Genomic DNA, 26,130 nt, shown 5'->3' with positions numbered 1-26,130 from the left:
CAAACTATTAAAAATGCACACATGGCCCTGGCCATGTTGTTCAGTGGTTAGAGCACAGGCCTGTGCCCCGGAGGGTCTCGGGTTCTATCCCCAGCCCCAGTCAGAGCCGGAGGTAACCAATCGATGTGTCTCTCTCACACCAATATTTCTCTCTCTCCCTCCCCTAACCTCTCTCCCTTCCACTCTCTCTAAAAATCAATGGAAAAATATATCCTCAAGTGAGGATTAGCAATAAAAAAAATACACACATGAAAGTGATGACTATACAAGTCAAGAGTCTGGTTATTTTCAGAGAAGAGGAAGAGCTGAGATTGAGGCACATGGATGGATTTCCAGGGTGGCTGGCAAAGTTCTATTTCTTAACCTTGGGGTGTTTATCATATAAAAAACAACAATGATAATATAACAGTAAATTACAGTTATTTTGTTTGGTTTTATCTGTGTTTTATTTTACAACAAGAAACTTTTAAAGATCCTTTTGCAAAATGAAGAATAAATTTACACAGCAACTCTCATTAGCCTCCTAAATTCTCTTTTCTTGGTAAATCCTTATTTTATTATATAGTTTTTCAAAGCAAGTACATGTTTGTTCTCGGAGTGTATTTTTAAGAATCTCTACAATGTAATCAATCAACAAATGTTTATAAAGGACCTGCTACCTGCGAGACATTGCTGCCCTGTTGTAACTGGCTTGTCTCTTCAGACACTTCCTGTCCCCTGGATTAACACCACCAATGGAAGTAGTCAGGTGGGTTTGAGTTTTTGTGCTATTTTGTTTGTTTATAATGTTTAGTTTTACTAGTCGGTTGAACTGCATTTTGGAGAAGACTCATGAACACTCCCACTCAGCACAGGAGTAAATGGCCTCCAGCCTGCCTCAGCCACTGCCGGCAGCGAGGCCACAGCCTAGGGGCCCAGGGCGTCCCCCTGCGGCTGTGGGCGGCGGGAGCTCTGCTCGCTGAGAATCTGCTGTTACTGGGCTACACTTGGGTGACTCACCATCCCGGCCTCGCCACCACACCACGCATCTGCATAGCGAGTTCCTCGAAATGACAGCTTCAGAGAGGTTTATAGTGGGTACCAATTCCCAGCAAAACTAAAGGCTGTTTAAGAATTTTTACCGACCCAAGATCACAAATATACAGAAGCAACTCTTTCCCAGAAAAACCCAGTTTCTAAATCTAAAAGTTAGCAAACATATGCTTTTTCTGCAAAGCCAAGGAACTGTGAGAGCTGTAAAGCTATAAAATTTCTTTAAGGCCAAGAAGCTTTTATCTCAACCAAGAGTAATAATAATAATAATAATAACAATAATAATAATAATAATATAATAGTATAGTATAGACCAATGATAGATAACACTGACCATGTGGAAGAGGCTGTTCTCAGCAGATTGCGCTCATTCATTTATGCCATCCTCACCACAACCCAAACAGAGGTGGTACTATAACATTCCCATTTTACAGATGGTGGAACCGAGGAGCACAGAGGTTAAATAACCTGCCCAAAGTCACATAGCCAGAAAGTAGCGATGCTAGGACTCAAACCAAGTGGCCTGACTGCAGAGCCTGTGACATTAGCTACCTGTTACTATACTGCCACAAGTTCTTAACACCTTGGCAAGCCCGGGAAATGTTAGAACGGGGAAGACAGCGGTGCATATCTGAGCACTCCCTGCCTTGTTGAATTTGCATTTTAGATAACAGCTTCTGGCAGAAAGCACAGCTAATCAATGATCAAATAGCATGCACTCTGTCTCCTTAATAGTTCTTGAAGCTGCCGATTGTCTCCATCCCCAGTTGCCACTGCTTTGGTTCAAGCCACCACTATTCCTCCACTGGATAGTTGCAGTAGCTCCTAAGTCACCTTCTGGCTTCTGGCCCTAATTGGAGATATGGATGAATGGCAAAAACAGAAGTGTAAAAGGTGCCAAGTTAGCCAAAGAATACACATATCCCAGGCCCCACAATTTCTAGAAGCAAGAGTCGCAGAGAAGTGGAAGCAGTTGCAGAAGCTCAGATCCTTACAAATCTAGAGAAAGACAAAAGCAGAGCCAGTATGAAGACATTAAAAAGACGACCCCCTAAAGCGCAAGCCTCCAGGCTCTGCCTGCAGGGACTGTGGGCCCAGAGCAGCTGTCGACAAGGGGTGTCTGCTCTCCTCCCTGCCTCCTCCAGCCTCCCTGGAGTTTGGGGCTCCCGACCAGAGAAGCTTGGCTGGCTCCAGTCACCCTCCCTCCTGCAGTGGCCTTGCTGAAATGCGCCCTGGGCAGGGCAATGGGCAGGAAGGAGACTCCTCACATGATCCAGCTTAACCCTCCTTTCCTCTCTTCCTCAAGCTGCAGACTGCAGTAAGAGCGCGGCAGAAAATGCAGACAAAAGGAGGACCCCGGTGGACGAGAAGGGCCCTGCTCCTGGGCATCCTCTGGGCTACCGCATGTCTGCCACCCCCAGGCGCCTCCCTGCCCCAGCGTCTCCCAAGGGCCACAGGTAGGTGGACACTGGGGTCGGCTCCCCCTGCTGCTGCTGCCTAGAGATGAAGGGACAGAGAGGGAAATCCTCACTTGACTCCCTTTTGCTTGTGCTTCCTCCTGTGCTTGCTCTGATTTTCTGCATTTGGAAGAGTATGAAACACTTTTGATCCTTCGAATAAGTTCTCAGAGAGAGCCCCGAAATAATTCCCAGACATCATGAAGCAGGAGAGCCTCCAGTTTTTATTGCTGGAGACTTTGTAAAAAAATAAACAAAAATCTCCTTTCATCCTAGGAACTCACCCTGCCGAGAGCAGATGACTCTTTGCAGGCCTTTGGACAACTTGGGCTCTGCCATGGGAAATGAAATTGTACAGATATTAGAAATCTTTATAATCAGAGGTACAATCTGTCCTCGAGGGGGAAAAGGGGTTCGGAATTCCCTTGTAGGGATGAAGCAGGCAAGGAAGAGTGGTCTCGTGATTTCCTTTTTAATTCTTCCACTGTCGTCCGCTTACTTCAGTAAAGCATCTCTTTCGGGTCCCAGAGACTGATTTTTTTTTTTTTTATTTTTTTTTTTTTAGAGGATCTACAACTACATCGTATTCAAAAGCTTTATACATTTTCACCCGGGTTCTTAAGATTCCACCCAGAAACCCCACCCTTTACAGTTTTCTTAAACAATCCCCCTTGTGGGCTTGGAATGTGCGACTCCGACATCCTTCAAATGCTCCCCCTTCCCTCCCCAGGAAACAGCACCCAGTGTGTCGCTTCCCCATCGTCGGAGTTTCCTGAAGGGTTTTTCACCCAACAGGAGCGCGCGGATGGAGGCCTGGTCATCTACTTCCTAATTATAGTGTACATGTTCATGGCCCTGTCTGTCGTCTGTGACCAGTACTTCCTGCCCTCCCTGGAAATCATCAGTGAATGTAAGTGGCTGGGGATCTCCCCTGTGACCTTCCAGAATAGTCGCTCCACACACATACCCCGCTGCCTTTGAAACAGCTCGGCAACAATTCCGACCCTCTCCACCGGTTGCAGAATTTTGCTATTAGAAATTAAGCTCCATTACTGGTTTCTGAAAATAAGATGTACCCGTTTAAGTCCATTGGTTATTTATATCCCTTGGGTCACGGACATCACCCAGACCTTCCACTGGTGCCCTGGCCCCTAAAAGCAAGATGTCAGTGATGTTTTATGCCACATAAGCAAAAATGGCAGCGTCTCCAGTCTCTGTCTCCTACTTGGTTCGTTTAATTAGTTGAGCATGGTCACTTCAGAGAAAGTCAGCGTTGTAGGGTTAGGTCACCTACTGGACAGAAACAGCATCCCCACCCCACCAAACAGCTAGCATTTGGTCACCGAGGGGGAGAGCAGGAACATAAACTCTCCTTTACCCCACCCCCCTTGTGTTTTTTCTCTGTGTTCACTACAGTATAACAGTATCCTTAGGACCTAAAACACCACCTGGCAACAGCGGGGACACTCAACACATATTTGTTTAACAACAACAACAACAACAAATTATAGAATAGGTCAGCGTAAGTTTATTATAATTATTATTTAACTTAAGTAGATGTAAATGCACACATTTTTACACTGATGTTTTACATTTATATTTTTTTTAATAGAGATTAAATTACTTAACAAAGTGTTTGTACTTGGATTGATGAAGTACAAGAAAAATAGAGGAAAAAAGTAAAATCATCTACATTTCCATCACCCAGAGAGCCTCACAGTTACCACTTGGTGTATTTCCTTTCGGTCTTTTGGATCTTGTTATAGATACAGTTTAAGGTCTTTTCCTTTTTGTCATATAATATCGTATTGTGTACATTTCCCCATATTATTAAATGCTCTTCAGAAGCATGATTTTTAGTAGTAGCATGATACTTAAGGATTATGTAAATGATTTGAGCACCTAAGACTGTTTTTTATACATAGTAGGCACCATGTAGAAACTTATAGTTTTTAAAATTACTAATTCATGAGACATTTGAATTTTTTGGGAAGGGGGAGTTTGTTGTTGTTCTAAACAATGCCATGTCCCTACTTATATAAAACCTTTGCAAACTTCTCTGACCATTTCCTGATAAAGGTGCAGAGCTATGTGTGTTTTAAGCTTCATCTTACACATTGCCAAGAGCATTTCACAAAGTGTGTGGGCCGAAACCTCCAGAATGTGTGGTAGCTTCAGTTCCACAAAACCATGAACAATATCACTTTAAATGTCTTTGTTAATTGCTTTAAAAGTTGAACTTCATTTTATAAAATTTGTATTTATCTTTTATCTTATTTGTGAGGTTAACATTTTATAAATTTATTGAAATTCATTTTTTCTTTTGTGTCTTATTGCCCATGTTCTAATGGGGGGGGAGGGAACTTGTCTTTTTCTTATTGATTTCTAAGACTTTTTCTTTAAATATTAGGATATTAACCCTTTTTCTAATACAATTTTTATATATCATATGCTTTTTCATGGTTTGATGTTTGCTTTTTATTTTGTGTGTTTATCACATTACAATTTTATATATTTTAAGTAAATTTATAAATAGTTTAGGATTCTCCTCTTGGTTTTATACTGAGACTGTTTTATCCCTAGGTTAGGACATTTTATTTTATTTATAGTTTTTTTATATTTACTTATTTATTCCCCTAAGAATTTGTTTTGCTATAGGATACAATGCTATTTTTTCAAAAGTTGATCAGTTTTCATATACTAAATTCTTATATATATGGATCTGCTTCTATACTCTCAACTCTGTTGCAGAAATAATCTACTTGTTCATCCTGCGGGAAGAATCGTACTTCTAAATAGAATACCTAAATAAATAATGTTAATTATATAAGCCTAAGAAACTTACAATTTAAGTTACTATATCCCACCTAGAATCTTTATCTTTCTGGAAAGTAAAATAATCACTTTTTAAAAAAATTATGCTTTCACATTTCCAAACAATGATTTGACTGAAAGAACAAATCCATAAAAAATTGTCTTCAGAGTGGTAAATAAATAACTTTCCTCACCCTGCAGAAAGACACTACTGCCTTAAAGCTTGGATTGCTACTTCAAAAAATCTTCATTAAGTGATTTCATAGAATATCCCTAACAATCGCGTCCACCAGGCCACTTGTGGAATTCCTTAGAAACATCATCAACAACATGCCCTTCTCAAGTGCATGCTCTTTGCTCTGCAGTGGACTCCAGTAGCTGTTACAGAGGCGTGGCTGATGGATGCCGGCCACTGCCCAACCTTCCCCAGCAGCTAAGAGCTCACCCTGGTCTTGAGGACTAAAAATACTGGCAAGAAAATACCATAGAGATGGTGCTAGCTCCATTCATTTTTAAAAGTCTATAAATTAATGCTGTCATTTCTCTTTGCAAGGTCTAGCATGGTCTCATCCACATTAGAACATCAGCAATAAAAACAATCTCCCTGGAGGTTGTTTACACCCACGCAAAGGTCTGCAATGTGTTGGTGACATTCTCCCACAGCTCTTTGATGAGCACTGAGTTACAGTAGTTCCCCCATCCTGTCAGCCAATAAATACTACCTTCCAAACAGTTCACTGGGGCATTCCACACAGTACCGGAGTGTGATGTAGTTAGTTAGTTAGTTAGTTAGTTAGTTAGTTAGTTAGTTAGTTATTTAGTTACTTAGTTAGTTAGTTAGTTAGTTGTTCTAAAGACAAAGCATGGTTCTAAATTAAATATACATGGTTTTATTTAGTCTTCACAAAAACCCTACAAAGTAGGGACTATTTGATTGGTTTCACTGAAGAGAACACTGAGGCTGAGAAGGCTGCAGTCAGTACCAGGCAAAGCCCTGGTCTCTGTAGTGCCAAAAGCCAAGAAAGTTCTCGATCGCTGTCTGATACAATTTTACACTTCCTTGTTCGGGATTAGCTGCCGTAACACGGTTGTTTCGGAAGAACTATTCCATATGAACAATGAAAAGATGGTTCCCTCCCAAGGGCACTGGAAATTTTGACGCGCCAAAAGCCTCATCAAATACCCACTGCAACGATGGAGAGGTATACTATCAAATAAGGAGAATCCACTTCAAAAGTCAGCTAAGGCTTTCGGCATCCTATTGGGGGTTGTAAGCTAATGTTATAAACATTTACCCACAATAAGTGAACTGTGAGGCCTGCACCTTTTGTCTAGGATGTACCTGAGATCGTACTGTGGGATCAATCAGGTGCGGAGCAATGACTGTCTGCGGGGTCCATGTTCTGAGTCCCCACCCAGAATACGACGGTAGGACCGGCAGGCCCCTGGCCCACCCCGGCCCCATCACCCCGCTACCCCTTCCTCAAGTCACCAGCGGCGATTCATTTGGCCGGCAGAAGGGGCATTAGCAAGGTGAAGACTTGAAGAGGCTCAGGAATGGACTCTGTGCAGGGGACAGAGGAGGTGGAGGGCAGAGTCTCTTGCTGACCCCCTGGCCGGGCCCCAGCTCAGGCGGCAAGTGCTGTCTGTCAGTAGCTATGTATGTTGGTCTGGCAATTTCCCCCAGAGCTGCCACGCCTGAGGCTTCCAGCAGGGATGTCTCCCTCCTCCTTGCTCTACTCGTAATCATAAATGTCACACAACCCCTCCTCCCCAATTCAACACTGGAAAAGCAAGCACGTACCCCTACTAGACAACCTGAGACAGTGTGCTCTCCCTTAACTGTGTAGAACCAGCATCCAAAAATGCTATTGCTATACCCCCTTCTTCTAAATGTCCTTTTTCCCATTTAGGCTCTATAGGAAAAGAGGCTAAGGATGATTCTTAGACCACAGAGGGCTGAAGTGAAATTAATCCACATTATTAGATGGGGAAATGGGTTCTGGGGTTCAGGGTAAGGGGTTAAAAGATGTCGTCAGAGGGGGAATATTATCTGAGACAAGTTAGAGCTAAGGAAAATGGGGTAAAGAAAAAACTGTGGGGAGCTCCCTCATTACCATCAGTTGTGTTGCTCCAGGGGTGGGGAACCTTTTTTTCTGCCAAGGGCCACTTGGATATTTATAACATCATTCGTGGGCCATACAAAACTATTCAACTTAAAAATTATCTATGAAAAAAGGTCCTAGATATATTGAATTTCAAGTCCCGCCTGTGGTTGCCTTGGCAGGGCCAGGCCAAATGATTTTGTGGGCTGCACACTGCCTGCAGGCCAGGCGTTCCCCACCCCTGCAGACAGTCATCAGAGAGGATTCCAAATGACGGCAAGGAAGCGAGGGGAGCCTCCGTGGTCCCCGGTCACTCACGTCAGCCTGGCTTAGGAAACCGCCTAAGCTCCCTCGCTGGGTCTGTGGAGTCAGTCACGTTACCCTGCGCTCCTAGCGGCACCGCTTGCCTGGGGCGGTGTCCGCCTTGCTTTACATCTCCGTGACATGCTTGCGGAATGGCCTAGGACCACGCTGAGCATCCGTGGGGTGCTGGGGGGTGCTGTTCTATGCTATAGTGCCATCCGTGAGATGGTTCAGTGTCCCCCATGGAGCCTGGCAGCCCCCCGCACTGGCTCTGACTTGGGCAGAGCGCCCCGAGCCCCCTGCCCGCCGCGCAGCCGGGGCGGAGCTCTTGGTTCAGAGCTGTGCGCCGGGCGGCGAGGAAACACGGCCGCAGCTCGCGGCAAGCTCGCCGCCTGTTCACTGCCACGTGAGAGCAGGCCCGCAGGATTAGAACCCTGCGCTCGGGGAAGGTGAAGGGGGAGAGCGGTGACCAGAGCCAACGTCGAGCTGCTTGGGCATATACCCTCTCCAGGGCGCATCTGCTGGGGCCTGGAGGCCAAGCTGAAGGCAAACGAAAGCAAACACGACTTCACAAGGTCGCAAGTCAGTTTGTGAAATCAATTCTTTTATTTCGTCTAATATCCCATTTGGCAACTTTAAACAATACCTTAAACATCTCTAGAATATTGTTTAGAGTTCCTTTTATTTCTTTTACACTAAAATCCATACCATTTTATTCCACCTTTAGCAATCTTTTACTGTTTAAAGGATATTTTAAAGTATGTGTAATTTAAATATAAATTAAGTTAAAAATATAAACTACATTATCTTATAGCCCAGATAGGACTATTATCTCTCAGTTCATTTTTAGAAACACAAAAGTTCAGTGTAAAGTCAAAGCAAATCCTTTTTACATATTTTTTTATATGTAAAGGGGATCTCCTAGAATTACTTAACCACAGTTCAGAGCCGCTTTTGTGTTTTCAACCTTTTTTCCAAGCGATCTACATAGAAAACTGAGACCCCCTCCTTACGACTGGTCACTTGATATCATAGCCCGAAGTTCACAATGAGCCAGCTTATGAAACTTTTCATTTTAAATGTCACACTAATATACTATTCAATTAGAAATTCTAATCCCTCCACCACGTTGATCCTTTGAGGCGTAACACGTCCTGCGTGAAAACGATCTTAGTAAGAGATGGAGAAACATCATTAAATAAAATATTTACTTTTTTATTAAAAAAGTTATTTTTATTCACTCTGCTTTGAGCTCATATTTGCCCGTGTTCTACCTTGTGTTTCAGAAATAGACAGTAAGAAAGGAGCGCACATTTTAATTCCAGGTAGATCTGGTCCTAAATTGATGAAACTGAAAGGGAGTCAGGGGATTCTGAGTATGGCACTTGCATAGTCTACAGTTTCAGCGTTTGATTCTCTTAATCCTCATGAAGTTTACAGAGGCAAAGTTTTCCCAAAGAACAAAGAACCTAAGAACAGTGCTTCTTCCCTGCCACGTGGGCAGGGCACTCATCCTCCTTTTAAGAGCATTTCCAGCCTTTCTGGTTTTCTTTTCTCTCGGATCTAAACTGTGGTCCCCTTGAATTGCAGCTAAATCTACCCAAGGTGTGTGGATCTAAATAAGTGCCAAGTCATTTGGATGTTACCAAGATGCTATTGCAGGAATAGGCAATGATAATTGTAATAATAATAATGTCATTGTTATTATTGATCTCTTTACTTTTACTTTACCTACATGAATGACTGCAAGAGCAGCTTTTTAAAGTAAAAATGATCTAGGTGCCCAATCCCATCTCTGCAATTACCATGGGACCGTGGGCAGATGATGAAGCCATAACTCAGGTAATTGTGAGGTTTGGTGATAAAATGCCTTGCACGTGCTTTATATGATAGGCTTAGGGCAGTGGGCCTTCATTGTAATATTATAGCTGTTAGATTGGGGTGAGGAGAGTCTTTTTTCAGTGGAATCAAGAGTTTAAAACCATTGTACAGGGTTCCAGAATTCATTCCATCATAGAGTAGACAAAACATAAGATGGCAGCTATAAAGTACTCAAAATGCTTTTATTTATAGTCAAGAACCTCAGAGCATGTACATGCAGTTGGGCACTGAGAGGCAAGCATTCAATCCAATGATGATAATTTTACTCAAAATGTTTCTAGAAAAATACTTGAAATTGATGTCAGAATGAGTTTTGCAAACCATAAAAGGCTTTGGTTTGCTGTTACACTTCATTTTGGACCCTAAAGGGTATTACTCAGTATGATTACCCCCTCAAGTCACTAGAGTTGGGTCTGAATGACTTTTGATTGCTTCCAAAACTCGAGTCCATTCACAAAGCATGAAAATTTGCTATCATTGAGGACTTTTTAAAAATAGTGCCAGAGGACACCAAATTGCATACAGCCCAACTGTAATTCTGTTATAATGTGAAAAGGACTGGAAATACATTAAAATGGTAGCAGTGGTTAAACACAACAGTGAAGAGTGTGACTCTCCCCCCTCTATTTTCCTCCATCTTCTAAATGTTCAATAATATAGGGTTGTTTTTTTATTATGGGATTTATTTAACATGAAAAGTGCTACAGAGTCTATGACATAGAATTCATACTCTAAATTTTGATAAAATTAGAAGAAACCTTAAAGATTGTGTAATCCAACCCCCCATTTTACAGATGGCAAAATACAAGCCTTGTGTGAATGATTTGCCTAAAATCTCCTGTTAAGGTACTGCTTACTGGCAGGGCCAGAATCCAGGTCTCCATTTTAGTTTAAAACTCTTCCTACTATATTTCCAGAAGTGGATTTTCAAAAACTGTTATAAACTTCCCAACATGGCATCCTAGAAGAGAACACACTTAAGAAAAAGTCTGATGAGTTTTAGTAATCAGTCTATTATCATAAAGTTGCACTTAATAGAAACAATGTGTTGATATCTAAACTTACAAAGCAAACTCACCTTAAGCATTTCTACTATATCCTGAAGGAAAATGTGATTATTCCTTTTAGAGTAATAGAGAGGAAAGAAATAGCTCTGGAGGAGAAAAATCCCCTGAACAATTTCTCTCTAATAATAAACTAAAGCAGAGAGAAACGCTAGCCAAAGGTCAGCGAAGACAAGGCCAGTCTATTCTAAAGTTCAGATGTAAAAAAGAATTTTTACAAAATATGCTTAGAACCTTAAGATATAACTTGTTAAAATATCTTTGAAGGTTTACATGTCCATTGATACAAGCTCTTTCCTTTCCTGACTCAGGGCCCAGCGAAGAGCAACACACTTTATTGTTACTGCCTTTTGCGAGGGAAGGTGTTCTAAAGAGTCGCGGATTTCTCTGTCTTGCAACAACCCAATAGATCGCGCTGCAGATTGAATTTCTCTAATGAAACCCTCTTCAGCTAAATGAAAACTGGTCATTAACTCTTCCGTTGCACCGAGTTTGGACAGTGACTTGTTATTTTTCCAGTTTCCTCCACATCTTATTTAGCCCTGATTTGATGTGAAACTCCATGATAATACCCAATATTACTAAATTTCTATATTCTCTGGGAAAAGCTGGAAAACTTCCAAAGTATCTCTGACTCCCAGTAACTATTTTTCCTTCACAAGAAAGGAACAAATTGGGGGCAGTTATGTGCTAGTGCCACAAGGCAGAGAAGAAAATAACTCAATCAGGTTTAATGGGCCTGCCTAACTGCCATTGTTACATTGGGTTTCTGTGGTGAAACTGAAATAGCGCTGGACTTAGCACCAATATACTTGGGGTTTATGTAGTAGCTTCTCACATTTAAGATCCTTGCTATCCACCTAACTTTGAGCTACTTAACCTCCTGGGCCTTTTTCATATCTGAATAGAAATACCACCACTCATATTTGAGGATAGTTGAGATTCATAAATTATGTGAGGTAAGTTGCATACCATCAATATATTACTTACTTCACACCTAAAATGAAAAAAGTTAATCACAGAGCAATATGCTTTATCTTGTTTTATTTTGTTTCATGGCCAATTGATCTTAGTGCACATTACTGAGTTGTAATAAGAGTGTACATATATACATATAAATTATATATGTAATTACATAACTATTATATATTATATAGAGTGATGTGTGTGTATATATATATATATATATATATATATACACACACGTATGTCACCTAGCTGAGCCCAGTTTGGGGTGATTTGTTAAGTGGGTATGGATGATATGTAATATATATATATGTTATATTTTCATAAGTTACATTTATGAAATTATAATTTTCATAAATTATTACTTCTCTCCCTTCATTAGTCACTGCAGGTAGATGTTTATCAAGCCACCAAAGGCAAATAGTGAGGAATAGGACAGAGGGCCTGGATTGGATCATCCCAACGATCCCGAGGACTTTTCACAAAGCTTAGCAGGTGGCCAGACTAGAGCTGGTTGGGCCTCTGAGACCAAATAACCCCACAGGTATTAAAAAAAAAAAAAAAAATGACGCCTGATGCTGGTATCATCGGCAGGCATATGTGGGTGGCTTTCCCAGCACTTCCCTTCTCTTTCAGAATAAAAGCCAAAGTCCATACTAGGATCCGCAGGCCTTGCATGATCTGGCCACGTATTACCTTCGGCCCTGTCATCTACCGCTCTCCCTTCACACATTTAACTCGACACGCTGGCCGTGTGCTTCTTGCACACACAGGCTGGCTTCCACCTCGGGACCTTCGCGCTCCCTCCTTCTGCCTGGGATACTTATCCCAGCGGTGTCTGTGCCCAGCTCGCTCCCTTTGAAGTCCTTGCTCAGGTACCACTGTCTCAGTGAAGCCCTTTCTGTAACCCAACCTAAAATCCCGGTCTCTCCAGCCCGCCCTTTCATGTACTCCCTCCGTGCTTTTGTTCTTTGCTATTTCTGACATAACATAGAGTTTGCTGGTCTTGTCCGTTTCCTCTCCCTAGAATTCAAGTTCCACAGGCAGAAACATTTGTGTTTTGTTACTGCCATATTCCCAGCACATGAGAAAAGCTTCCGGCCTAGTAGGTAAATGCGACAAAGAAATGAACAATAGCCAGGTGTTCTTATTATCCATGCCCGCTTAACAAGTCACCCCAAAACTGGGCTCCGCTAGCTGGTTCTTGCTCAGGGTCAGAAGAGAGGGAGGGACATCGGAAAGCTCCCTCCCTCACATGGCTGTTACCTGCGATGGGGACATTCAAAGAGCAGGGGTTCCTCAAGCATCTCCGTTTCAATGTGGGCTCTATTTCAATGTGGGCTCTTCATGAGGTCTCTCCAGCATGGGGGTTTCAAGGTAGCCAGACTTTTATGTGGGGATTTGCAGCTCTAAAGCAAATGTCCTTACAGAACATGGACAAGTTTGTCACCTTTTATGTCCTAGCCTGGCAAATATTATGGCTCTTCCACACTGTCAGTCAAAGTGTGAGTCACAAAGGCTCATCCAGGCCCAGGAGGCGACACAAACCTAGACTCTTTTTTTTTTTTTTTGGATTGGGAATGAAAAGGTTCTGGGAAATCACGTGGGCAGAAATAGTGTAGCCATTTTTTGTAAAACACAACCTGCCACACCAAGAAAAAAAATCAGTCAAGTCAAAGGCAGATGTCCCAGAAGAGAAATGCAACACGAGGTGGACCTGAGAATGAGCAACATATAAGGGTCCCCACAGGCAAGAATAAGGGAATATTGACCACAGCACAGCAGAATTTGAGGGGCCCAGGAAGACGGAAGTGTCAAGAATCAATAGGTATAATAAACAATAAACATCAGCAAGGGGCTGCTATCAAGAGCCTTGGAAACCGGAATTTTGGTCCCAACTGTGTGACCAGGGTCAGTAACGGCCTCTACCAGCTATTTTTCATTCTTCCCGCACAGCCGGGTTGGGGATTTCTCACGCAGCCTTATCTCAGCCTTCCTAGAGCAGGTGGTTTCTTCAAAATGGCTTTCTCTTTCCTTGCTGAAGTAGGTCCCTTGGCTCTAAAATTGAGGGGGCAAAACTTTAAGACTTCATCCCACCAATCATTGAGGGTAATGGACTTGTATGCTCATAAACATAGGGGATACACACAATTTGAATAGTATTTTCCTACATTTCCTACTTTAGAGCAGTTCTCATGATCCCGTGTCTTAGTAGTTACCACATAGTAGTCAATTTTGTTTTTAGTTAATTTCCTCTCATGTATTTAGACAAGGTTGAAATTGCCAATTTGTGAATACACTCCTTAATTCAGCTTCATTTATACATCTTAAGAACTACCAATATTCACTTTTTCTTTCAAGTTGGATTAGGATTTCTGAATTACCATTAACTTTCTCAGCTCCATTGAAGCACTGAGTTTTTAAAAAGTCACGCTGTTGCTACACACCCACATCTAGAAAGGAATCTTTCCTGGGCCCCAAAAGATGCATCTTTGCACTCAGAACACTGAGTCGCAGCATAGCTTCAATATGCTTCTGGCCTTGCCTCCCTTTCTGCAGAAGCTCTAAGTCACGGAGTCATAAAGCAAGACACTACATTCCCCTATTTCCTAACATGTAGATTTTACCTTTTCCAGTTGAAGTCAGTATTAGTGCTTTTCCGTGAAGCTGTAGCTTTGAATATCTACTGTATTTAGTTATAAAGACATACTCTTTCATTTGTCACTTTACCAGGCATAACATAATCTCATTTGTCTTCAGCCCTTGGATTGTCTCAGGATGTTGCAGGTGCAACTTTTATGGCAGCCGGGAGTTCAGCTCCTGAATTAGTTACTGCTTTCCTAGGTAAATATTGCACCTTATATTTTTTGCTAACCCCATGTGATTTTATCTATTTCAAATCAACACTAACTTACCTACTGTCTTGCTCATAGGTGTATTTATCACAAAGGGAGATATTGGCATTAGCACCATTCTTGGATCTGCCATTTATAATCTCCTTGGCATCTGCGCAGCCTGTGGCTTGCTATCTAATGTGGTATGTACGAAAACTTGATTCAACAAAATTTACTGTCTTGACAGATTAAAGAACTGTTTATAGTCTAGAACAAATAAGGCACTAGTAATGTGTTCAATCAAATTTATTAATCAGTAGAAAAACCAACATGTATTCAATTTTAAGTTAACCCACAAATAGCTCTTGGTCAAATTTATGAAAATCAGAGGTTTAAGAAACAATTTTCCTTAAAGTTCCTTTTTCTCTAGACAATATCCAAAAGATAATATTTAGCTACAAATATACAAACAACTTTATTACATGAAGCATGTACTTGAAGTTACAGTGTAATGGGAACAGTAAATTGTCATTTTACAGGTTTCAACGCTATCCTGCTGGCCCCTCTTCCGAGACTGCGCGGCATACGCGATTAGTGGAGCAGCAGTTCTCGGCACAATATATGACAACAAAGTGTACTGGTAAGCTTGAAATAATCGTTACTCTTACGTAAAACACAATTACAGAGAACATTTTATGAAATTCCAATGGCTTGGTAACATTTGTTTCCAGAAATGTAACTTCAGTCACTTCTCAAATATCTGCCACTTTCGCACCGCTTTCCAGTGGGTCTCTGAGCTCACGTTCCTCGTCACAATTGCTGGTTGCCTTTTTTCTCCCTTCTTTGCATGTTTTTAGTCGTCAGTCTCCTTTTTTCTGTCTCATTAATCACTGGAGGTTACCATCCTCCCTTTTCCCCACTGAGTGTTCAAAAAGTCTCCCAACTTTTGTTGTCCATTAAAGTCCTAACAGTTGGCTTTTTCATCTATTGGGTTATTGTTCACCTTACCTCAGTTAGAAGTGGTCATGGTCACAAGATTGGAGAGAGATGGTGATGATGTAAACATCCCTCTGAATTCCTGCAACTTTCTCCCTGATGTTCATTTAGGAAGAGGAACTATAATAACCTTCTTCCTCTAAGAACCAAAAATATGTAGGTTTCAATGTTTAAAATTGCTTGCTTGCTTGCTTTATAATCTCCCTATGCCTTGCCTTTCCAAGAAAATAAAAAGGGAATGATGGAGTAGACAGGTAACTTTTTCAGTTAACATGCACCAGGTATCTATTAGGCATTTATCACTCTGCTAGCAATGATCAGGGATAAAGAAATGTTAAACCCACAGCCACACAGGTTGGCTCCCCTCTAGAGTACAACTTAGCAGTGCTGCAGAATGCCTGCTATCAAAAAACCTAAAATCTAGCAGGGAGCAAAGTTTCTAAATGAATCATTCTGAACTCTAGTCTGTCTCCACAGGAAAACTATATATTACAGTTGGGATATTTCTGGGACTCAGCAGCTGTCCATAAGGGGACAATGATTGTGAGAGTATCTCTCCACTAGGGAAATCAGGAACTCTGTGCTTCGGCTGCAGCAGAGATTCACTAGCTATAAAGTAACAGGTAAATGCAAGGTTCAAATGTGATGGTATTAGCTAATCACAGTTCTTTAAATAGGAAACCAGTGTAGGAAAATAGTTGTCAGTGTCTAAGGTATAATTTTATGTCTGAGAATATCTCCTTGTTTTCTTGCGAATTCAGTTATGTTAATATTATCAAAAAACCTCTCTGTATAGAAAACTGAAAAGCCCCATCCAAAGCCTAACATATTCCGAATAGTTTACACAAATCCCTACATTATAAAATGTGAATAGACACAGTTGAAATGAACTAATACATGCTATGTTCTTTTATAATTATTATGTATTTTGGGGAATGGATTCTGCCAATGAACTGAGAGATGAAGAATGCCCATTACTATTCATTAGTTTTGCTTTAATTTTGAAAATCTATATTATTTTCAAAGCATTTTTATGCCTACCATCTTGGAGGAATCTATAAATGAAGATGAGTTTCCAATCCTTGTTTTTTTTAATACAGAAAAGGCAGAGTCAAGCTCCTATGAATAAATTTCTAATAATGCTGTAACACATCTACCAAACCAAAATATATCTAGAAACATGTGATTGTTCTACTGCTGCATTAAAAATTAAGCATATACCTCAAAAGCTATTAATTCTCAAATAACTCTTGTTTTTTTATTAAAAAGTACACAAATTTCTCTAATTTACAGGTATGAAGGAACTTTACTACTTTTGATATACGGATTATATGTTCTGGTGCTGTGTTTTGACATTAAAATTAACCAATATATTATAAAGAAATGCAGTCCTTGCTGTACCCGTCTTGCCAAAGCTATGGAGGAGAGAAGTGAACAACAACCACTGATGGGATGGGAAGATGAGGGTCGACCATTCATCCGTCGGCAATCAAGAAACGACAGCGGAATATTTCATGAGGACTCTGGTTACTCCCAGCTTTCTATAAGTTTACATGGTCTTAACCAGGTTTCTGAAGGTAATAACCACATCCTGCCCACTATTAATAGTCTGTTCACTAGTCTATTCAGTAGTGAGAATCTCATTTCAATTCAGCAAGTACTATAGACTTCTTATATAAAAGACACTGGAGATTCAGAGATGCAGAGGCAGTCCATATCCCTACAAAGCTTCTAATACTGCAGGAAAAAAACAAAATAACTAAAATATGAAGGTTTACACACTTAGAGAAAGAAATAAAGTGTAACTGTTCTTCCTAAATGGGATAATTATTTAAAATTGGATGAGAATGGTTAAATACAAAGTACTGAATCTAGTAGAATAGGTAAGATTTTAACTGATCTGATTTATAACCAAGAAGTAACAGCTACTGAAGTCTTCATTAGGTAAACGATACAGAGGTAAGAACAAAGTATATTCTATGGATTGAAGCCAAGAAAATACATGAGCAAGATGCTTGTTCAAGTACTAGCACAACTAAGTACAAAATGTGCACGGTAAAAAAGCAGAGGAAAGGTGGACAGAAAGGAATAGAATAGGAAGAGGCTTAAATGTTTGTGTGTGAGTCTTTGCAGGTTTGTGAGCAGGGAAATCACTAGAACTGAAACACAGGATAAAAGACAGGGAGGTCTATAAGAGGCTACTAAACAGCCGATGTGTCTAACAGATGCACAGACAGAGCAAAGGCAGTGGGAATGGAAGAGAACAGACATGAGACAATGCAGAGAACACATCACGAAGCCTGGGCAATTAAAGGGCTATATGGGGCCAGAAAAGGAAGCAGAGACAATTCTGAAGGTTTGATCACAACTGACTAAGAAAATGGAACACTGCTTACAAAAACTAGGAATTTAGGAAAAAGGGCTGGTGAGAAGACAAAGGAAACAGTTGAGTTTTAAACACGTCATTTGAAGCAGAAACAAAACAGTTAGGTAAATATGTTTAGTAGAAAGTCAAATTCGTCTATGGCCAAATAGAAATTTATGGTAACTTTTTAAAATAAAACAGTTGTATAAAACAGATTTTAAATTTAACTGAGTACATTAAGGAAGGGAACTTACTCTAATTTACTACTTAAAAAAATTAAAACAGGACTTTTCCCTTTCTTACAAAATTTATAGTCCTTCAGATACAAGAGTTATACATTTCTAAGTTAAACTGCATAACAAGAAACTCAAAAGAATCAGTCCAAAATTTATTATTTATACTAAAATTATACCTATTATTACTTAATGGCCCATTGGCTGAGGCTTGGCAAAATTTTTTTGTTATTTTACTAGCATTAGTAGTAATGTGATTTGATCAAATATGTGGGTACATATTTTGTAAATGCCATACAAATGTTAAACAATTTTAAAATAAATTCCCATTTTATCTAATATATTATTATTGTCTTTCACAACTTCATAAAACAAATTGAATAAAGGAACAAACTAAAGTTTTATAAATTACATGTAGATCCTATCCTAGTTCCTATTTTCTTAAGGTTCTTTCTAAGATTTGTAGTGAATTCTGAATTTATTATTGAAAAAATAATGAAATAAGTCCCTCAAAACCACTTACAATGAGAATTAGAATGGACTATCCAATTTAATTTAAAAAATTATGCCCTAATTATCATATAATCCCTAAGTACACATTATCTGATACATAGTACAGGCTGTGGCATCATCAATATTGGGAAGTGGAGACGACTAGAATGGATAAGGTAAAAGCCATGTTAATTCCATAAGCAAAAAAAAAAAAAAATTACCAAAAGCCATCCACATTGCAGAAAACCAAGAGATGTCCGACTGACACTTCATAAACATTATCTCTAACATATTTAGTGAATGACCCAAGACATTTTGATGGACTTGTAAGGCCCCAAAATCAAGACATGCTGAGTATCACATTTTACACTGTTTGCCCTAAAGTCTCAATTAGTTTCTTTTTGCCAGCAATATCAGTAATGAGGTATTCAAATGTTTTAAACAGCCTCTTAAAAACTGATACAGCTAATTTATTTCAATATAGCTTTCTAAATGGACATTTCTAACTTAATTGGCCATTTAAGAAAACTAAGAATCATTTAATTTTTTTTCTCAACAGATCCACCAAGTGTTTTCAACATGCCTGAAGCAGATTTAAAAAGAATTTTTTGGGTACTATCTCTTCCTATTATTACACTACTTTTTATAACCACACCGGATTGTAGAAGAAAGTTTTGGAAAAATTATTTTGTGATAACCTTTTTCATGTCGGCACTATGGATATCTGCATTTACATATATCCTGGTTTGGATGGTCACAATAACTGGTATGTATCTTAAGTACCAGAGCACAATTTAAAAAGAAAATAGTCAGTTTTATGTAAGAACTCCTTACATCCACTACAGGTAGTCTAGCTAAGGAGCAAATTTCTTTTTCAGCAAAGAGTAAATAATGATGCTATTTACCAAAAATTAAATATTAATGTGGCAATCATCCAGGTTTTGTGCGTTGTGTATTATGTATCAATTGTATTCTCACAGTTATACAGCCCAGGGGTACAAGTCAAGGGATCATAAATGAAATAAATTCAGAGGATGTCTATTAGGCTAATAATTAAATCACATTGCAGGGGGTCCATAGTACACTCTTTAAATTAAGTTCAATTACGTAATAAAAAATATAGCAAGATGCCAATGTTTGGGGAAAACAATGGGTGCTCACTATTTAACTGGAATACATTTTATTTTGCTTTTTAATATGGCAATACAAATGTACTATGAAATGAGTAAAAAGGATATAAAATAAAGTTTCACTGTAGGTTTCTACTACCTTCATGATTAAGATTTAACTATTACTGCTTGGTCATAATCAGCTCTGGTCCCACAGAATTCCTAGTCCAGAAGAAAAAACTGAATATAAACACAGAACAAAAAATTCAGGAATTCTGCCCCAAAGGTAAACCTGAATGAACTAGTATCAGAGGTAAGCAAACTACCTCCAGGGTGCCCAAATCTCTGGGTCTCAGTTTTTGCTAATCAGGCCCATTCATTTACATATTATCTATGCATGTTTTCACACTACATTGGCAGAGCCAAATAATTGCAACAAGGACTATAGCCTGCAAAGCCTAAAATAATTATTATCTGGCCATTTACAAAAGAAGTTTTCTGATCTCTGACTTTTTCCAAATTAATATGTGAGTTAGAATAGTATGCTAGCAAAAAGCAGAATTTTTTTTCTTTTTTTAATGAGGAAGATAAAGTCCAATTAGCTTGCATAGTATATCTCTCCAAACTTTCTCAGCCAGAACATATTTGATATTAGGAAAACAGGAAAAGAGCAAAATCAAGTAACAGATCATAGAACACCCCAACCCCCAAGATAATAAGTATTAGTGTTATTCACGTACATACGAACTCTGGCCAACCAGTAACAAAAATTAACAATCAATTACAATCCTAATATCAATATATATAAGCATGCAATAAATAGCTACTTAAAAGTTTTTTTAAATTGATACTTAAAAGGAAGAAAGAATGATTCTAAAGCAAGTTTTCAGTTATAACATTAAAAGAGCAGTTACATGTACTTTTTTTAAAACTTCCTGCTCGTTCTGTTTCCTAGAATGAATGCATTTCTGAAAAATGTTGAACTGACATCAAATTTAACAGAAGCATTAATAAATTGGGTCTGCAGTGTTAGAAAGACTCAAGAAAAACCCTATTTTGTTTTCCTCAGATTTATGGTACTTTCTCAAAGAAAACATAAATTAAGGTATATCACTAAAGTAGGACGTAAAAATGCATACCATGTTAACACATTTACAATTTAAAAATAGCTATAAATAATTTGCTTCACATGACCACTTTAAGGAAATGTTTTTAAAAAGAAGAAAAAAAAAATGACCAATCTTATTACCATACATTAAGCAACAGCCTGGATGATATAAACAGCGATGACATCCAAAACTTCTGTGAGCATACCAGGGAGAGGAATTACTCCTTGGTAGAATTTTGCCTTTTACATATCTGTCTAAAAAATCTGTCCCAGCTGCCCTGGCCAAGTGGCTCCGTGGGTTGGAGCATCACCCCATACAGCAGAAGGCTGCAGATTTGATTCCCGGTCAGGGCACATACCTAAGGCTGGTGTCTCTCTCTTTCTCTCCTCCCCGCCGCCTTCCCCTCTCTAAAATCAATAAAGACATATCCTGGGGTGAGGATTAAAAAAGATTCTGTGCTACCCATGCTACCCAATTCACCAATCTTGTTCAAATATTTTGCTAGCTAAAATCTAAATACATACTTATGGGCTCTGTAATCTAAATGTACCTATTTTCTTTTTGTTCAGGGAGGAAATATCTGAAATATCTGTAGAGAATGGTTAGTGAATCTTTAAGATTTGTGACTTACAATATCTATGTTTATTACAGGGGAAACATTAGAAATTCCAGACACAATAATGGGCCTTACTTTATTAGCAGCAGGAACAAGCATACCAGACACGATTGCAAGTGTGTTGGTTGCAAGAAAAGGTAAGAATTAGATCCTTCAAGCTGCAATGCCAACTCTTCAAACCTGGCTGAACTACAGTAAGCAAAGGTGCCTTTAAAAATATTTATTTCCTCAGTAACATACTTTGAAGAAAAAAAGGAGTAACTCAGAGAAAGGATTTACTATTTAATAACAAACAGATTAATTTCACTAAGTCTAATTCCCCAATAAAGTTCATCTGAAATGTGCATTAAATTGTAATTAAACATGTTAAATTAGAATGAAAAGCAACAAGTAATCTACATACCTTATTGAAAAATGCTTTAATAAAGATAATTATTAGATAAATAAATGTTAATACTTTAAATACTAACCTCCCCAAATTAAAAAATACAAATTCAGTTAAGACTTTTGCTCTAATACAATTTTCCAAAACCAACAAACAAAAAAAGTATCCAGTGTCTTTTCTTATGAAGCTTATTAATAAAATACAGTAATGGTATGCACATTTTAACAACATGCTTTTTTTGCAGGCAAAGGAGATATGGCTATGTCTAACATCGTGGGATCCAATGTGTTTGATATGCTGTGCCTAGGTGTTCCATGGTTGATTAAAACTGTATTTATAAATACATCAGCTCCTGTAGAAGTGAACAGCAGAGGACTAACTTACATAACCATCTCTCTTAACATTTCAATTATTTTCCTTTTTTCAGCTGTTCACTTCAATGGCTGGAAACTAGACAGAAAGCTGGGAGTAGTCTGTCTATTATTATACTTGGGACTTGCTACATTATCAGTTCTGTATGAACTTGGAATTATTGGAAGTAACAAAATAAGTGGCTGTGGGGGTTAATATTAATAGTGATAGGTGGAGAATGTGAATGATAGAAAGGGGCAGAGAAGGAATACTCCAATTCTTCATTTAAGTAAAATAAAAAATATCCTGAACCTTACACTCTTAAAACTTACAGTAATTCTTTATCATCAAAGAAAAGTAATTTAAAATCAACCAAAATCATATCCTAATTTGTCTGAGTCTTTTCTTACCAAAAACAATTACATATAGATAACAGAAGTTTTGAAAAACCATCTATGGTTTACCTTACAATAAATAAGTTGATAAAAGCTGGAGAAACGTGAACAAACAAATCCCACTATGTAGTGCTGAAAATAACATGAAAATGGCTTATTTCATTAAAAAACAGTATAACCATTCATTTAAACTGAATGACCAGACTTGCTGTCTTTAAAAACCCAAACTTGAGATTAACAAAAATCACAGTATATGTAACATTATACTGTTAAAAGCTGGTGGGAGTTTTAAAAGTTCATTTTTACAGCTTTTGTAAGCATACAGTATTACTTAAAAAATGACTTTTACTAGGAGATTCAGCAAAACAGATGTAAGAATGTTCCAACCGTGGTTTGAAATTATGCATTACGATCCAAGCGAACATCAATTTCTCTGCCACTGATTTTTATGCCATTCATTATTCTGCAGGCTTTTTCAGCTGATTCCGGGGAGTCAAATCTGACTGTTCCACAGCCTTTTGACTTTCCATTCTCCATTTTTATTTCTGCAAACATTACATGACCTGTAAAAGAAAAATCATAGAATTACTAGCCAGTTTAAACAGGTTCTATATTTCACTACACAGGTTTGAAATTTCTCATTGCCAATGAAGTGATGTGACTGGACTAGAAACATTAACGATTTAAAAATAATATATACAAGTACTATTCACATCATTTTATATTCTGAATATAATGTAATTCATATAAAGTTATAAATATACACAGGTTAGAATATACAAAATTGGACTTGATAAATTTTCTAAGGATTTAATATTTTATTAGAAAAATTTTATTTTTATGCTAATTCCTTAGTTGCTGAAGTAAATTTTATAGCAATAAGGTAAGCTAGCACAAAATGCCACCAAGTCACCACACCCAATAACAAACTACAAATTTAAACAAATTTTTTGAAAAAATTATTGCTTTCTGCTCAATCTCCTTTCCCCTCCCTTGTATCCTCCATTTCGACTCCTCGATCCTTAAAAACAGGAGTAACTGCCCTGAAATTTAAGTTTTGCTAGGTCACAAAGGGCACACTAATTTTGTTTTCAACCACAGTGCCAAAGTCATTTATTCAGTATCACGATTTGAACTCCAAGCATAAGACTGGCACCAAATGTTATGGAAATAGGCATGGAAGAGAGAGTGCAGATTTAAATCAATAAAGGTAAAAAGTTATGGTAAGAGCATAGAGAAGAGTTTCCAGGAAGAGGAGGAAAACTAGACAATTATTCCATATACAGTTAATATCACTGCTAACTCTAGAGACTGGTATTTGAACTAAATCAATTATCATTTATCAAACCACAAAGTGGCCATAAAAATGTATCTCCCAAACCAGAACATCTGAGAGAGTATATAACATATGTAAAGTGAGATTATTCCCAGGCAAACTGGGATGTATGATCACCGGTGTGTGACTATATACCATATTTCCTTCCCCTTGAATATTGTAGTTGCCAGAACACTATGGGCTAATTTTAGCCTGGCAAAAATCAGAGAGCCAAACATATTTAGCTCATACTTAGTTCTATAAAGGCAGGAGGAGGAGGAAGGTAAAAGCAAAGGGCTTAGCAAAAAATTCCATAAGCTCTTTTTAGGCAATGAGGACAATTTTTCATTTCAATGAGTAAGATTTTTTTGTCTTTTTAAATATTGATCTGATTGATTTCTTATCTACAACATCCTGGACTACTTTCCTACTGTTTTTTCATCCACTCTCCCCTCACTCCCCATAACTGCTTTTTTAAAAAACTGATAGTCCATCGCTTAATCACTCAAAACTAATTAAATGGTGCAAGTCAATAAATGTCATGTTGAGCCAAAACCATGATTTTGTAACCCAGACCAGGAAGTCTTTAACTGTGTTCTAAAAAGTTACAAAACAGAATAATCCTCAAAAAAGCTATATTATAATGGTTAAAGCAGACCCAAACAATATTTACCCTACAACTGGTTAAACACACACACACACACACACACACACACGAAATCACATTTTCTAATAAACATCATAAAATGAAACTGGAAAACTTATTTTAAAAACAAACTTTAAAATAGATACAGAGGAATTTCCAGAGCCATCTTAATATCTTGAATGCTGAGACCTGAAAAAAAGCAAGTTTAATTAAAGGAGTATACCTTGGTAAGTGGCAACACTTTACATTGATTTTAAAGGGGACTGTGGATAATTTTCAAGGGTTTTTAAGGTTAAAGGTTTGCCCTCATTCTAATTTTACCTAAAAATTTAGGGTTTTTCTTAACATTAAGTATCCCACCATAGGTTTATTAGCAATAGCAAGGTTCATTCAAGCAAGAAATTTTTAAAACTTCAAAGGAAAATATGTAATTATCTCTTGCAAAATCTGTCTCAACCTTTCAGGACTAGTTTCTCTTTTATTCCTCCTCTTAAATTCTGTCTCTTGGTTTAGGGATCATCACTCAGACCCCCAAACTACTGACCTCGCATGGTCTCTTAGCAAAGATACTCCAAACTTCTTCCAGTTTGGACGTTCAGGCTACAGAGAGAGTGGCCTAGACATACTTGTGCTGTTAGATTGTTGCATAAATCCCAGTAGGCACAGAAACATAAAGAGTTATATGTTTGCTAAGTTTCTTCTTAATCCCATAAAAACATCAATTGAGATATTTTCTTAAGTATTTAAGGAGAAAAAATTTAGTTTCGAATAACTAAATAAAATCAGACCTCTCTGGTTTTTTATTCTCTGAGGACTTTTCTTAAATGACTTAAATATCTACAAACATCTTGTATGAGTCCAAGAAAAACAAAAACAGAACTACTTTAGCAACAATATAGAATAGTATGCAATGAGAAATCGGTACCACAGAATCATCAAACATATTGCTTTTACATTTACTAGTTATAAAAATGACTTATCCTGAAGTAAAAGAAAACTTTCTACTTTATTTACCTAGCCTATTAACTTGTAGTGTTTACTTTGGGAAATGCTTATATAAAAGCATATCTCAAAGTAGACCAAATGAAAACATAAATAAATATTTGATTCAATGAAATCTACTTTCAAAGCCAAGCCATAACATAACCACAGGAGAGAAAAAAACAGCAAAATCAGATACTCTACAAGAAATAATTATGACATAAGGGACCAAAAAAACAAAGTTTTAGTGTTTCTTACAAGTAAAAAGTGACTATCAATAAGTGTTCTTCATATACTATGCTTACTGTCACTGTATTATTTTTACTGTTAAGTTCTTCCAGAGTCAAAGCCCACTATTCATGCTTGAAGCAGCATATGCTTTTAGTAAATAAAATCTATCAAGTCCACATTTTCTGTGAAATTAACAAGCATACTCAGGTAGAAAACTACATAATAGAAATCTGTGGAAAAAAGCTGTATTTGTTTACAACATACAGCAGTAATAGTTAAGAACAGGCACTGCAGTTCTAAAGTGGTATGGCCCTGAATCACACTAAGCCAGGAGACCAGAGAACAGTTAAAGTGGATAGACAGAAATGGAGCAAATTTAAAGACTATACCCTTTTGGCTTCATTGGTACAACCTGAACTAATGTAGGGTCCAACTCTGAATGGGTCAGTT

General features: G+C 38.3%; 2 protein-coding genes across 3 annotated transcripts in view; one reads left to right on the top strand and one right to left on the bottom strand.

The window, feature by feature from the left end:
* Nucleotides 1–2,368: 2,368 nt before the first annotated feature.
* On the top strand, nt 2,369–22,328 carry SLC24A5 (solute carrier family 24 member 5). The gene is made up of 9 exons (XM_016211188.2): nt 2,369–2,489; nt 3,220–3,399; nt 14,383–14,466; nt 14,556–14,659; nt 14,996–15,096; nt 16,746–17,029; nt 19,102–19,308; nt 21,412–21,513; nt 22,006–22,328. The coding sequence occupies exons 1-9, from the start codon at nt 2,369–2,371 to the stop codon at nt 22,326–22,328; spliced, it is 1,506 nt and encodes a 501-aa protein (XP_016066674.2).
* MYEF2 (myelin expression factor 2) overlaps nt 17,413–26,130 on the bottom strand; it is a 38,134-nt gene continuing 29,416 nt past the window's right edge. For both annotated transcript variants that reach the window (XM_087821666.1, XM_087821667.1), the window contains one exon: nt 17,413–23,070. In XM_087821666.1, the coding sequence (XP_087677792.1) occupies nt 22,907–23,070 (164 nt within the window). In that variant the 3' untranslated portion in view covers nt 17,413–22,906. The remainder of the gene's footprint in view (nt 23,071–26,130) is intronic.

Source organism: Miniopterus natalensis, chromosome 1, assembly GCF_054644295.1.
Source record: "Miniopterus natalensis isolate mMinNat1 chromosome 1, mMinNat1.hap1, whole genome shotgun sequence".
NCBI classification, from domain to species: Eukaryota; Metazoa; Chordata; class Mammalia; order Chiroptera; family Miniopteridae; genus Miniopterus; species Miniopterus natalensis.
Note: the sequence above shows the minus strand (reverse complement) of the source record. Positions and strands in the feature narration are given on the sequence as shown.